General features: G+C 43.0%; 1 protein-coding gene across 9 annotated transcripts in view; it reads left to right on the forward strand.

Annotated features, from left to right (window-relative positions):
• The first annotated feature begins 617 nt into the window (after positions 1 to 617).
• The window catches only part of LOC139762740 (major facilitator superfamily domain-containing protein 12-like), a 201,602-nt gene continuing 187,012 nt past the window's right edge, over positions 618 to 15,207 (forward strand). For 6 of the 9 annotated variants that reach the window (XM_071687816.1, XM_071687821.1, XM_071687819.1 and 3 more), the window contains exon 1: positions 619 to 741. Coding sequence is in view for 1 of the 9 variants with exons in the window: in XM_071687822.1 (XP_071543923.1) it covers positions 708 to 741 (34 nt within the window). In the remaining 8 variants the exon portion in view is untranslated. Of the gene's footprint in view, positions 742 to 8,108; positions 8,308 to 15,207 lie in introns of those variants that run through there. The other 3 variants (XM_071687824.1, XM_071687822.1, XM_071687818.1) reach the window with 3 other exon arrangements.

Genomic DNA, 15,207 nt, shown 5'->3' on the forward strand with positions numbered 1-15,207 from the left:
CCTCTCCCAATCGTCAGGGTTCTTTTCTGTAGATGACTAATTTATTAGCAGTTATAAGTAAAGCTTCACCTACCTAACCATTAACTATACCGACATATTACTTAAGTCTGTGATACATCCATTTCCGAACCCAAGTCTTGGTTTCATGCTACGCATAATAATTACAACTTTACTGGCATTAAACCCTCTGGCTGTCTCTCTATAACCATCACAAGCAATCAACTATTATAATACAGTGACACAGTCTTTCTATTATTTTGTCAATAGTAATACAAAATATTAAAAACCTAGTATTGTACCTAGGCAAATTATTTTCGGCTCATTTCTCTTCTAATTAACCAAGCCACTGAAATATGCTATGGATTATCATGTTAAATCTGTTTCGACAGCACAGTCATAAGATAAAGTAATAATGTTTCTAAGATAACATACTAAGTATACTGTATGAATTCTTACTGTTCATGGAGAACGCAAACTATATTAGAATCGTTTTCAGTGTCATCATGCAATCATACGGAAACTTTTATCTGCATCATATTAGACATTTGAAGTATAATTATAGTCAGTCTAGATATGTTCTATCAGTTCACAACTTATAATATGTTTGATCATTTCCACTTGTACCCTCTCGATCAGTAAACGTCAGTCTCAAAAACAATGTTACGTCAGTGTTGACAAAACCCTATTGTGGATTGTGCTACAATCACATGACTCGGAAAACTTTTTCATTTTCTTTAAAATGTAAGTCATATTTGCTTTTATGAGTATATTTTCTAAATAGAGTGCAGCCCGAGTATTTGTAATACAATTTAATTTAGTTGTGTACTAAGGCTTGTGGCAGTATTAATTCAGGTATATTGTATGACTGAGGAGCGTAATTGACTGATAAATTAACATCTTTAGGGCGTGTTTGTCTGATTTCATGAGGTATATGAAGATTTATAGTGGGATAAAGAAATACGCGTTGAAAAACAATGCTGTATTGGTATGTACAGTGAAATACAGCACGTGGGAAGTAGCTATGGTGTTAGATGAGCTGATGGTATGAGTCCTATGCTGTTGCTGTAGGTGAGTCATTGCCTTGGTCCCGTGGTTGTGATGCAGGAGGGAGGAGCTGCAGCGTAGGTCCAATGGTTCTACTGTGGGAGGGAGAAGGTTTAGCTCGTGGTTATGCTGAAGGAGGGAGGAGGCATATCAAAGGACCCTTGGTTGTGGTGCAGGGGGGAGGAGACATATCTCGGGTCCTGTAGTTTCGATGCAGGGGTTGGGGGTAGGGATGAAGCTCAAGCCCCATGGTTGTGTAGTAGGGAAGAGGCTTGTCCTAGGTCCCATGCTTGTGCTGTAGGAGGGAGGAGGCGTATCCTAGGTCTCGTGGTTGCCCTAAAGGAGGGAGGGGACGTATCCTAGGCACCGTGGTTGTGCTGTAGGAGGAGGGGTATCTTAAGTCCCGTGGTTGAGCCCAAGGAGAGAGAAAGCTTAACCTAGCTGTGGTTGTGCTGCAGGAGGAAGGGCAGCTTAGGTCCCATGGTTGTGTTGCATGATTTACTAGACTTTTAACTAGGTCCTGTGGTTATGCTACAGGGGATGGGAAGCTTAGTCTAAGTTGCTATTGTGCTGCAGTTGGGATACATGTCATAGGTCCAGTTGTGCTGTAGGAAGAGGTGTAACGTAGGATCTGTGGTGTGATGTATGAGGGAGGAGGCGTAGCTTATGATCTGTGGTTGTGCTGCATGAGGGAGGAAACGTGTCATAGGCCCCATTGTTGTGTTGCAGGAAGGAGGAAGCGTTGCTGTTGTCCCATGGTTTTGCTGCAGGAGGGAGGAGGGTAACCAAAGTACCATGGTTGTGGTGCAGAGGGAAGGAAGAGTTGCCTAGTCCTTTTGTTGTTGTGCAAGAGGATGGAGGCATAGCCTAGTTTATGTGGTTGCACTACTGGATGAAAGAGATGTATATAAGTCATGTGGTTGTACTGCACAATGGAGGGGATGTTACGGAAGTCCTGTAGTTGTGCTACAGGAGGAAGGAGACTTGGCTTAGGTTCCGTGGTTTTGCTGCAGAAGGGAGGAGGTTTATCTTGATTCCTATGGTTGTGCTGTAGGAGGTAGGAGGCGTATCTAAGTTCCTGTGGTTGTGCTGAGGGAGTCTTTTCTTAGGTTAGGTTAGGCTGTAGGTTGGGCTGTAGGAGGGAAACTTAGTTTCTATGGTTGTGCTACAGGAGGGAGGAGTCGTATCTTAGTTCTCGTGGTTGTGCTGCAGGAGGCATGTTGTAAGTCCCATGGTTGTATGCCTTTAAGGAGGGAGAAGACATGTCATAGTGCACCTTAGTTTGCTGGCAGAGGGAAGAGGTGTAGCCCAGGTCCCGTTGTTGAGCTGCAGGAGGGAGGAGGCTCAGCTTAGATGTCATGGGTGTGTTATGGGAGGGAGGAGACATATCGTAAGTCCCGTGGTTGTGATGAGGGAGTGTAGGCACATAGTTCAGGTCCTTTGGTTCTCTTGCAGGATGGAGGAAGCGCATCCTAGCTCCTATGGTTGTGCTGTTGGAGGAGGAGATGTAGACTCGATCCCATAGTTGGCTTCAAGAGAGAGGAGGCATAGGCTATGTCCCGTACTTGTGCTGTAGGAGGGAGAAGGCATAGCCTTGGTCTCAAGGTTGTTCTGAAGGAGGAATGTGTGCAACCTAAGCCCTGTAGTTTTGTTGTAGGATAGAGGATGTTTAGCTTAGTTCCATTCGTTGGGCGCAGGAGGGAGGAGGTGTAGCCTAGTTCTCTTGGTTGTACTGAAGGAGTGAGGAGGCTTAACTTTGGTTCAGTGGTTGCCCCTCAGGAGGGAGGAGGCACATCTTATGCTCAGTGGTTGTGCTGCAGGAGGAAGGAGGCAGAGCTTAGGTCCTGTGGTTGTGCTGCAGGATATAGGAAGCTTAGCTTAGGTCCCATTATTGTGCTACAAGAGGGAGATGTATCTTAGGTTCATTTGTGGTGTAGGAAGATGGAGGCATAGCCAAGCCCCCATGGTGTGATACGGGAGAGAGGAGACATAGCCTAGGTACTATTGTATGGTACAAGAGGGAGGAGGCATAGCACATGATCCATGGTTGTGCTGCATGAGGGAGGAAACATATTGTAGGCCTCATGGTTTTACTGCAGGAAGGAGTCATACCCTAGTTCTTGTGGCTGTGCTGAAAGAGTCATTTCTTAGGTCCCATGGTGGTGCTGGAGAGGGGACAGCTTATGTCCCATGGTTGTTCTGCAGGAGGGAGGAGTCATATCCTAGTTCGTGTGGTTGTGCTGGGTGAGGCACGTTGTAAGTCCCATGGTTGTACTTCAGGAGGGAGGAGACTTGTCATAGTGCCCCATAGTTTGCTGGCAGAGGGAAAAGGTGTACCTAGGTCCTTTTGTTGAGCTGCAGGAGGGAGAAGGCTTAGCCTAGGTCTTATGTTTTGGTGGAGGGAGGAGACACATTCTAAGCCTCATGTTGTATTGGCGGAGGGAGGAGAAATCCTAGGTCCTGTAGTTGTGATGAAGGAGGGAAGGGGCATTGCCCAGGTCTTGTGATTGTATTGCAGGTGGGAGGAAGTGCACCCTAGCTTCTGTAGTTGTGCTGTAGGAAGAAGGTGTAGCCTAGGTTCCATAGTTGATTTGCAGATGAGAGGAGGCATATCTTAGGTCAAAGGATGTGCTGCTGGAGGGAGGAGATGTCTTATAGGTTCCATGGTTGTGTTACAGGAGGGAGGAAGTGTTACCCATGGTCCTATGGGGGGGGGGGTAATACCCTAGGTTGTAAGTTAAGATGCAAGAGGGGAGGAGGCATAGCCTAGGTCTGTGGTTATGTTGTAGGAGGGAAGAGGCATAGCCTAGGTCTGAGGTTATGTTGCAGGAGGGAAGAGGCATAGCCTAGGTCTGTGGTTATGTTGCAGGAGGGAAGAGGCATAACCTAGGTCTTATGGTTGTGCTGTAGGATGGTGGAGTCACAGTTTAGGTCCCTTGGTTATGCTGTAGAAGGAAGGAAGCATTGCCAAGGTCTCGTGGGTGTGCTGATGTGTAAGAGATGCAAGACCTAAAATTACGTGACTGAGATCGTTTTCAGGTGGAGGCATGTGAGCTTGGTATCATTAATGAATCAGCTGTCTTGAGTGATGTTTAAGGTGTGGATGTTATTGTGTTCTTTTGTTCACTAGCTCCAGCTTTAAGAAACAGTTATGCTTTCAAAAGGAGAGTTATGATCATTCTTATCTGAAAGTTCATGATCATGTTTCCCTGTTAATCTAGTGGTTAATGACTCAATAGAGCAATTTCCTGAACATCCGGATAAGAATGTTTCAAAAAAGTTCCATTTGAATTCACTGATTTAAATGGCTCCATTCAAAGGGTGGGGTCTGTTTACTGTAGTACAGTAAACACGAGCTGCTGATGTTATGGCCCCCAAAGTCTCCAAACTTCAGGGACATACAGCTTAAACTTTCATTATCCTCTTAACTTTTTTTTGTATTTCTATTCAACTCCACCAAGAATACAGAACTCTTTAACTGATTGACTGTCTGTCATGAAGTGTTGTTTTCTTCCAGTCCATGGATTTGAAATTTTGTGTGCTGTGGACTTCAGTGTATACCACAAAAGATTGCCTTGGTTGTAGTTCGGATGTTCTGGATAGAATGAAAACTCTTCATTAGTAATGGTCTAGAGCAACTGATTAAACATCCATCATGAGTTCCTGAGTGCCTTGAGCTCTTCACTGACACACTTGACTCAATTTTTTACCAATAAACTAACATTTTTACCAGTGAACCCACTTGCTATGGATGCATAATTTCTGGCCACTTGGGGCTCTCTGATTAGTCTCATTTCTATCATTTCCAACAGGGATTTCCAACCACTACTCCCAGTGGCATATGAGGGGGAGGGGGAGCCAGTTCCCAAAGCCCAGTGGTTTAGGGGTGCTTAGAAGGGAGAAAATCATTTTATCGTCATAGGCCTCATACCCTTAGAGGCTCTGAAAGTAGGAAAATTGGACTTTCCTCAAATTATCCCAAGGCCCAGTAGTATAGTAGTGGAGGCCTGAAAATGAAAGGATCTAAGTTTCCTAAAGTTATCCCACTGCCTAATAATTTGGTGGTTCCTAAAAATGAGAGATCAACTTTTCTTGAATTGTCATTGCATTTATGATTTTGTGATTATATGTTGAAATTTGGGAGTATGCAAAGCTTTTATTATTTCATGTAGAAATATACAACTTATATATGATTTCATAACAGTTATCCAAGATTTGCAGGGGTTCGGGGATTTTTGGCTCAGGGCCTCAAAATCCTTAGCACACCACTATCACCCCCCTCAAAATGCCAACTTTGGCACTTTGGGAGGGCACAGTCATCTGTCCTGCACAACTTTCATACTTGGGAGCAGTACTGCCTTGCCGGCCAGGAATCTTTTTGCTCTGCTAACTAAAGCAGATGTCATTGTGGCTGGAATGAAGCCCAGTGTTACTGAACTCTGCCTGTTAAGAGCTTGCACAACAATTGAAAAGTCACCTCTGACAAGGTTGATCAGTGTCATTGTCACTGGACAAAAGGAATATAGTCTCACTTAAGAACTTCTTCAAAGGAGTCCATCTGTTTCCTGTTACTGATTGTAGCACAGCCTTGAAGGTGCAGGAGCCCTTTAAAAGAGGTCCTGGGAGTATATTATAAAATTCATTAGAGTCTTACATTCCTTGTTCTGTTGAACCTGAATCTGCAGAGTTGTGGTTTCACTGCTTTTGCATTGATGCTTGTTGCATTAAGGACAGAACATATTGGGCCATGAAACTTTCCCCTTTTTCTTGAACCATGTTTTGCTTTTACGTCTAATCAAAATCATTGCATGGGTATTATTTGTGAAGTCTGGCATGCAGTCATTAAAAGTATGTGTGTTAATGTGACTTCCTTTTCAGCTGCTAAATCACATGGGTCTTAAGTCAGCAGCATATCCTGTGACAAATATAATTCAAACTTTCCTCCTCTTTCTTTGGACTGATCCATCTGTAGCTAACTCTTTGACTGATAAACCAGCTCTTTTTGGCATCTTGTTTTCCTTAAACTCTATTTTGGATGATTCCATTTTTACTGCTCCCTCTCCCTCTTCATACTAAATCTGTGCCCTCTCATCAATTTTCTACATGCAAGGTCTTGCAAGTTCCCTCACAGCTACAAATGGACAAGCTCTATATACAGGATGGCTTTCCTCCTTGTGTCGTAAAGGGGTGTACCTCTAAGTAGCTCTGATTCTTTCTCACCTGTTTTATCTGTCAGAACACCCAAGCTCCTTTTTCCTTAGAAGTATGCCTCGGTACAGCCTGCCCTTAAGAAAGAAGACCCTTCTGATCCTTCAAATCATCCCATTTCCTTCTTTCAGATCACCAACAGTTTTTATGGCTCATGGTTTGAAGGTAATCTTATTGGTTCTCCTCTTTTGGGATTTTGCAGTATTTCTTATAGCCTCAGATATCTCTGAAGTAACTGTAGAGTGTGGGACAAGTCTCTTTCTTTATTCTCTAATGCATAGTTTTCTTACTGGATGTGTCATTGTGGTGTTCACTGATGGAGCATCATATTCCTCTTGTTCTTATCAACCATGGTGTGCTGTTCTGTAACTTATAATCTTTTTCCACATAAATGATATATTTTATACCTCTAACCCCATTCACTCTCACACTGATGACTCCATTCATTGTTTATGTGGCAGTAACCATGTTTTCTTTCATGATATGGACCTGTGTAACATAACAGAATATGGAGCCAGTAAACTGTTTAAATTCAAAAGTGCCAAAACACAATTTCAACGTGAATTGGAACGATGTGGTATACTGGGGTCGATGTAGTCCCATTGAACTGAACCAGGGTATGTGAAGTGTCCAGAGTAAACCATGTAAAGGTCTATGGGGCCTGGTTGTGGATAGTTAGCGGTGGTTGTAGCAGGGCCCATGAGAGGAATTTTATCAGAGGGTAAGCATTTCTTTTGAGTCCCTTTCCTTTCCCCATTAGTCATCCTGTTTTTATTTTTCGGTTTTATGCCTTGAGCTGTAAGGTAAAAGGGTTAAGGAAAATGAGAAAGGGGTGGAATGGAGTGCTCCGTTGATTTTCGCATTTTCTGAGATACCAGAAAATTCCCAGGCCCCTTTTGGACACCCTGGCCCGGGTACCATGTACCCCCTGCAACCCTCTCTCAGATGCCCTGGGTTATGGTGATACCTCTTTCCTTAAACAGTGAAGTCATGTTATTCTCTACTTTCTTTTGTAGTTTCTTTATCATTAATTTTATTCTTTTTTGAGTACTTTATTTTACTTTCATCTGATATGGTCATGCTTATGGCATGTTTCTGCCCATGCAGTGTCGGTTACTTTAAAGAAAACAAACCAGTATTAACTTCGCGCTAGTACATTCTCTCATAATCTGTTTATTTTGCATCCTACTAACATGAAATGTTAAACTGATTCTCATAGACTAGAACATTTTTAATTTTTAGTTCCACAAAATTTAGAAATGAAAGTCGCAGCCCATTTGTATCCCTGCCTGTCTTGCATGTCCTTCTGTAAGTAGAAAAAAGTAAAACATTTGCCCATAAAAACATCGGGGTAAGTTATCCTTTGGTACACTTGTATTTAGGAAGAATAAGTAAGCCTTTCAGTAATGTTGATCATGAGACCGTGAACAAGTGAGTTGTATATGGTACAGTGCATGACTTGGTCAGAATGATTTAAGGTCCTTGCCATCAAAATTTATGTACATTCGAATCACCACACCACATCATGATATCTTTTACGAGAAATGATTCAGTCACATGTATGGAAAGCGATATAGAAACATGTAAGGGTGCTGCTGATAACCTTGTCCAATTGGTGGCTTGCAACAATGGACAAAGTTTATCGGTTATCTTCTGATAAGTATATTGTGTGTGGTACTATATGTATATCATGTTACATCAAATATCTGGGGGCGTTTTGCGGTCATTAGGGCTCAGAATAAACTCGTATCTCTAAATATATGGCATGGTGGTCATTATCCTGAGGCTATCATGTAAAATGAAGGTTATGATAGTACAATACCTTATTTTCGTGTGTCCCATGGCTCGGTAGCACCAAGTTCTTTATTGTTATTATCGGATTAAGGTTATACATCTCATTGTTGTTTATGTTATCAGCCGCAGTTTATAAGAGAGGTTGAACTGTCAACGCCGTTGTACAGTCTGGTGCCGTATTTTGTCACCGTACATGGACTGTGGGATTATGGTATTGGATCATTTGATACCCCGCAACCATTCTTCCCTCATATAAACCAGGTATGGACAGTTTATCTTCCTAACCAGCTAAACGTATTCCCATCGGGAAACATTTAATACAGCATACGAAAAGTGTGTTGTGTCAGCATTAACTGGTCCCCCTGGCTATTTTTGTCCAGTGAATGTATACTGCATTGGGTCGGGTAACCGATTGCCTTGCTTGATGTCACAAGTCATCAAACAAGCACCAACACTATAACGCACACAATTGTCTTTCATTGACCCTTTGCATAAATTTCGTTTTACATCTCTGAAAGCGCCCTAGATTTTTTTGTGTTCATGCGCGTGTGTGTGTGTGTGTGTGTTTTGGGGGGGGGGGGGGGGAGATTAATGGCAATGATATCCTTCTGTGTATGATTTCATAGGAATCCTTTATTCATTTTCCGGAAACTCTATTTTTGAACTTTGAATTTATCAACCAACTTTAACTTCACAGCAGTATTCTAGTAAAGAGAGAGGATAAGTGTATCCTGTTTTGTGACTAGTAGAGGATGTACTGTAAAGTGTATACACTCTGTCAAGATCAGTAATGTATGTTGTCTATAATTATTCGCGATCCTGTTAAAAAAAAAAGACTTTGCCTCATTAGAGGTAAAATGTTAGCCCGCGAGTTTGTAACTTATTACGTTTGAAATCAAGCGATTTTATCCTTAATTAGCTTGTTTGATCGAAATTATAGAATTCTTTGATGATTTTGAATATGTATATTAGATAACTTAACCTTTTCTTTTCTAAGGAAAAAATTTAAATCGTTTAGTCGGCCATCATAAGATTTATTTCACAGTCAGGGAATAATTTTGGTTGCCTGCCTCTCCAGTCTCTTTTTCTAGCAGGTTGACCAAAACGTAACAAAATGTTCAAGCTGGGGACTCGCTAATGATATATAAAGAGTGAGGGTAATTTTCATGGACTTTAATTCTTTAGTTGTACTATTAAATCTAAGAATTTTGCGTTCTCTTCCAGCTGCTTCTATGCTCTGCTTAGTTTTAGATCACCAACGATTATTACACCCAAATCTTTTTCCTGATTTACCTTTTGCAATTCAGGAGAATTCATACAAGAGTATGCCTTTACGATTTTACTACTGTTATGTAAAACTTTGCACATATCGATAGCACAGTTCAATAGCCTCCTGTGAGCCCGGTCCCAACAGCTTGTCTCTTTGAAGCTGTAGACGTTCAGTGTATGTTCAGGAATTATTTCCCAATTAAGTATCGTCCGCGATTATCCTACAATGCAGCCCGTAATCAGTATTATTACAAGTTTTTGTTGTCAAAACTGTATTGTGGTACGTTGATAGGCTGTAGATTCTCTTTACGATTATTCCATTAGATATTGATAATTTGAAATGTAGAGTGTATATGGACACATTAGAAAATATGACTTAGATTGTGGTAAACATGAACCTTTTAGCATAGATCCAAACTGAGTGTAGTAAAGTAGGATCTTTTAGGATAGATCCAAACGTATTGTAGTATACTAGAATCTTTTAGAATAGATCCAAACATTGTAGTAAACTAGACCCTTTTAGGATAGATTCAAGGAGATTGTTGTAAAGTAGAATCTTTTAAGATGGATCCAAACAGCTTGTAAGAAAAGGCACACTCTTATTTTTCATGATACGATACCTGAAATTCCGAGATTATATCCACTTTACCATATAGTAGACGAATCTACCATAATGAAAAACTGTAAGCTTATGCAAGGAAAAATTTTGAAACTGGTTTTGTTAAAATTATATGCTCACTGGGGTCTGACAACGGCTGTTTGTGACCTCTATAATCTATTTGCGGTATGGTCCAGGACAAGCGTGGGGCCACTTTTCTAAAGCTTGCTGTTAATAGCGACAAGAAACAAGAAAAGCTAACTCATCTATCTCTTGTCAAAGCTGGAACTGTGTATATGTTTGTAGGTACCTATTAATGTGGTACTGAGACAGATCTACACGCGAGCGCGCTTGTGTGTGTGTGTGTGTGTGTGTATAATGAGATAGAAGGGGCGAGTTAGGTGTATATAGGCCACACCCATACCAGATGGTCATGTTTATCCTTGGTATTTGTCAGCCAGGGTCACTCCTGGGTGGGGCTGAGCACGAATCCACTTACCAGTTCCTATAACCCTGGGAGTGGGGAGACCACAGGCAGTTGCCCTCCTCATGAGCTATATAATACACACGAAACAGTAATTATGGGTAATATATTCTCACAATTATTCTTTAATCAATTGAAGCGAGAAATAGATGGATTTCTTTGAACATATAACCTTGATTTACAGTAGTGACACCTTCCCAGAACATTTCAAGTAATGTATGATGAAATTATATCTTTCTGCGTCTCTCAAACAGTGTTCCTGCATACCACTCTTGTTTTGAGCTTTTCATCACTGTTTTGGTGAGTTCATAATACGCCTGCCCCTGTAGACCAGATCCTAGATGCACGCCTGCTGTGGTCTACCATCCTTTATTGTCTCCCTATCGAGTTAACTTCCGTCCTTTGTGGCCATCCAACCTTGTGGCCTCCCGTCCCCTGTGGCCTCCCGTCCCCTGTGGCCTCCCGTCATCTGTGGTCTCCTGTCCACTGTTGCTTCCCACCCATTTGGACTCTCCCTCTATGAATCCCAGTGCTGTCGGTCTCGTCCTCTGTGGCCTCCCTTTTATGGAATCCCGTCCTCTAAGGCCTCCCGACCCTGAGGTCTCTCGCCCTCTCTGGCCTCCCAGCTCTGTGGCATCTTGTCATTTATGGCCTCTAACCTCTGTGGCATGTCAGCCCTGTGGACTCCTGTCCTCTATGGCCCTCCCAACCATGAAAACTCTTGTCTTATGTGGCCTCTCAATCCTGAGGCCTTTCGTCTTCTAGACTCCTGTCCTCAGTGGCCTCCCAGTCCTTCAGACTCTTGTCCTCTATGGCTTATCAGTCGTGTGGCCTCTCGTCCTGTATGTCCTCCCACTCCTGTGAACTATCGTTTTCTATAGCCTCCCTCCCTCAATGGTCTCCCCTCCCTCACCATGGCCTTCCATCCCTGTGGAGTCCCGTCCTCTTTGCTCTCCCACTCCTTTAGACATCTGGTCTCTGTGGTCTCTCAGCTCTTTGGACATCCTCAGTGAACTTTCACCCATGTGGACTTCCATCATCTATGGCCTCCCACCATTTGAACTGTTCTCTGAGGTCTCTCAGCCCTGTGGACTCCCATAATCTAAGGCCTTCCACCCATGTGGACTCCTTTTCTTTATGGTCTCCCATCCCTGTGGAATTCTGTTATGTAAGCCTCTCACCCTTGTGTACTCCCGTATTCTGCAATCCCACCCCCATTGGCCTCCCAACCCTGTGGACTTCTGTCCTTTAAGGCATTCTACCCATGTGGTCAGTTTATGGTCTCTCAGCTCTGTGGACTCATCCTCTATGGCCTCACACCCCTGTGGATGGTTGTCCTCCATGGCCTCACACCTCTGTGGATGGTTGTTTTCTGTGGTGCCCCAACACCCTGGAGTCATGTTCTCTATGGCCTCTTACCTCTGTGGACTCCCATCCTCTGTAGCCTTTCATCCCATTGGACTCATGTTATCTATGGCCTCCTACCCCTGTGGACCTCTGTTCTCTATGGCCTCCCATTTTTGTGGACTCCTATCCTCTTTGGTTTTTCACCTCTGTTGACACTTGTTCTCTGTCGCCTCTCATCCTTGTTGGGTCCTGTCTACTTAAGTCTCCCACCTTTATGGAGCCCTGTTCTCCATGGTCTCCCACTCCTGTGGGCTCCTGTCCTTTGTGGTCTCCCACTTCTGTGGACCCCTGGTCTCTATGGACTCGTGTCCTCTGTGGTCTCCCACCCCTGTGGACCCTGTTCTAGATCTATGGACTCCTGTCTTTTTCGGTCTCCCACTCCTGTAGGCCCCTGTTCTCTATGGACTCCTGTCTTCTTTGGTCTTCCACCCCTGTGGATACCCGTTCTCTTATCTCCCACCCTTGTGGATTCCTGTCCTCTGCAGTCTCCCACCCATGTTGACTCTTATTCATTTTGGATTCCTGTCCTCTGTGGTCTCCCACCACTGTGGACACCTGTTCTCTATGGATTCCTGTCCTTTGTAGCATCATAGTGTGGATGAAGGGGCAAAGAATCTAGGAACACTGAGGATATTGTGGAAAAAGAATACCAGTTCCTTATGTGACTCTTTTTGGTCCTCTTGTCTTAGTGATTTTTTGATTTATTTCATTTTGTAGCCTTTGACATCCAAAGCATTTTTCAAGGTGTAGCATAAATTTTTATTTTCCTGATGCCTCTCTGGTTTTCCTGTTTCTCCTGCCTTCCAAAAGCATTCCGTAGTTTGTCTCTGGCCATACCATTGCAGTAATTGTTGATGAAGCGACTTTCCCCTCTTATATTATCAACAGTGGTATACCTCAGTGTTCTGTTGTATTGTATGCTGTCTTTTTTTTTTTTGTCTTTTACGTCCAACCCTTTCATCCTTATGCTTATTGTACACTTTTATGCACTTGAGCTCTCTTTTCTTCCCCATCTGATACTTGTTCTCTTTCTTATCTTAAATTATTTGCTCCCTTGCATAAGACAAGGGAGCAAATGGGAACTTCAGTGAAAGGGGCTAATGGGGAGGTGATAACAAGTAGCGGTGACGTGAGAAGGAGATGGAGTGAGTATTTTGAAAGTTTGTTGAATGTGTTTGATGATAGAGTGGCAGATATAGGGTGTTTTGGTTGAGGTGGTGTGCAAAGTGAGAGGGTTAGGGAAAATGATTTGGTAAACAGAGAAGAGGTAGTAAAAGCTTTGCATAAGATAAAAGCCGGCAAGGCAGCAGGTTTGGATGGTATTGCAGTGGAATTTATTAAAAAAGGGGGTGACTGTATTGTTGACTGGTTGGTAAGGTTATTTAATGTATGTATGATTCATGGCGAGGTGCCTGAGGATTGGCGGAATGCTTGCATAGTGCCATTGTACAAAGGCAAAGGGGATAAGAGTGAGTGCTCAAATTACAGAGGTATAAGTTTGTTGCGTATTCCTGGTAAATTATATGGGAGGGTATTGATTGAGAGGGTGAAGGCATGTACAGAACATCAGATTGGGGAAGACCAGTGTGGTTTCAGAGGTGGTAGAGGATGTGTGGATCAGGTGTTTGCTTTGAAGAATGTATGTGAGAAATACTTAGAAAAGCAAATGGATTTGTATGTAGCATTTATGGATCTGGAGAAGGCATATGATAGAGTTGATAGAGATGCTCTGTGGAATGTATTAAGAATATATGATGCGGGAGGCAAGTTGTTAGAAGCAGTGAAAAGTTTTTATCGAGGATGTAAGGCATGTGTACGTGTCGGAAGGGAGGAAAGTGATTGGTTCTCAGTGAATGTAGGTTTGCGGCAGGGGTGTGTGATGTCTCCATGGTTGTTTAATTTGTTCATGGATGGGGTTGTTAGGGAGGTGAATGCAAGAGTTATGGAAAGAGGGGCAAGTATGAAGTCTGTTGTGGATGAGAGAGCTTGGGAAGTGAGTCAGTTGTTGTTTGCTGATGATACAGCGCTGGTGGCTGATTCATGTGAGAAACTGCAGAAGCTGGTGACTGAGTTTGGTAAAGCATGTGAAAGAAGAAAGTTAAGAGTAAATGTGAATAAGAGCAAGGTTATTAGGTACAGTAGGGTTGAGGGTCAAGTCAATTGGGAGGTAAGTTTGAATGGAGAAAAACTGGAGGAAGTAAAGTGTTTTAGATATCTGGGAGTGGATCTGGCAGCGGATGGAACCATGGAAGCGGAAGTGAATCATAGGGTGGGGGAGGGGGCGAAAGTTCTGGGAGAGTTGAAGAATGTGTGGAAGTCGAGAACATTATCTCAGAAAGCAAAAATGGGTATGTTTGAAGGAATAGTGGTTCCAACAATGTTGCATGGTTGCGAGGCGTGGGCTATGGATAGAGTTGTGCGGAGGAGGGTGGATGTGCTGGAAATGAGATGTTTGAGGACAATATGTGGTGTGAGGTGGTTTGATCGATTAAGTAATGTAAGGGTAAGAGAGATGTGTGGAAATAAAAAGAGTGTGGTTGAGATAGCAGAAGAGGGTGTTTTGAAATGATTTGGTCACATGGAGAGAATGAGTGAGGAAAGATTGACCAAGAGGATATATGCGTCAGAGGTGGAGGGATCGAGAAGTGGGAGACCAAATTGGAGGTGGAAAGATGGGGTGAGGAAGATTTTGAGTGATCGGGGCCTGAACATGCAGGAGGGTGAAAGGCGGGCAAGGAATAGAGTGAATTGGAACGATGTGGTATACCGGGGTCGACGTGCTGTCAATGGATTGAACCAGGGCATGTGAAGCATCTGGGGTAAACCATGGAAAGTTCTGTGGGGCCTGGATGTGGAAAGGGAGCTGTGGTTTCGGTGCATTATTACATGACAGCTAGAGACTGAGTGTGAACGAATGGGGTCTTTGTTGTCTTTTCCTAGTGCTACCTCGCACACATGAGGGAGGAGGGGGTTGTTATTCCATGTGTGGCGGGGTGGCGATAGGAATAAGTAAAGGCAGACAGTATGAATTATGTACATGTGTATATATGTATATGTCTGTGTGTGTATATATGTGTGTACATTGAGATGTATAGGTATGTATATTTGCGTGTGTGGACGTGTATGTATATGCATGTGTATGTGGGTGGGTTGGGCCATTCTTTCGTCTGTTTCCTTGCGCTACCTCGCTAACGCGGGAGACAGCGACAAAGCAAAATAAATAAATAAAAATAATTTCTGCCATAGTTCAGCCCTGTACAGCATTGCAGTGTGGGAAATCAGTAATGAAGTTAAATTTGATTTTGCTGAAATGCAATTTCTCCTTATATCTCTGTCTGAAAGTCAGTTTTTACCCCTTTTAATATTGAAGCACCACAATACAGTCTTGCTATAACATTAATTT

The sequence above is a fragment of the Panulirus ornatus genome, chromosome 44 (assembly GCF_036320965.1).
Source record: "Panulirus ornatus isolate Po-2019 chromosome 44, ASM3632096v1, whole genome shotgun sequence".
Classification (NCBI taxonomy): Eukaryota; Metazoa; Arthropoda; class Malacostraca; order Decapoda; family Palinuridae; genus Panulirus; species Panulirus ornatus.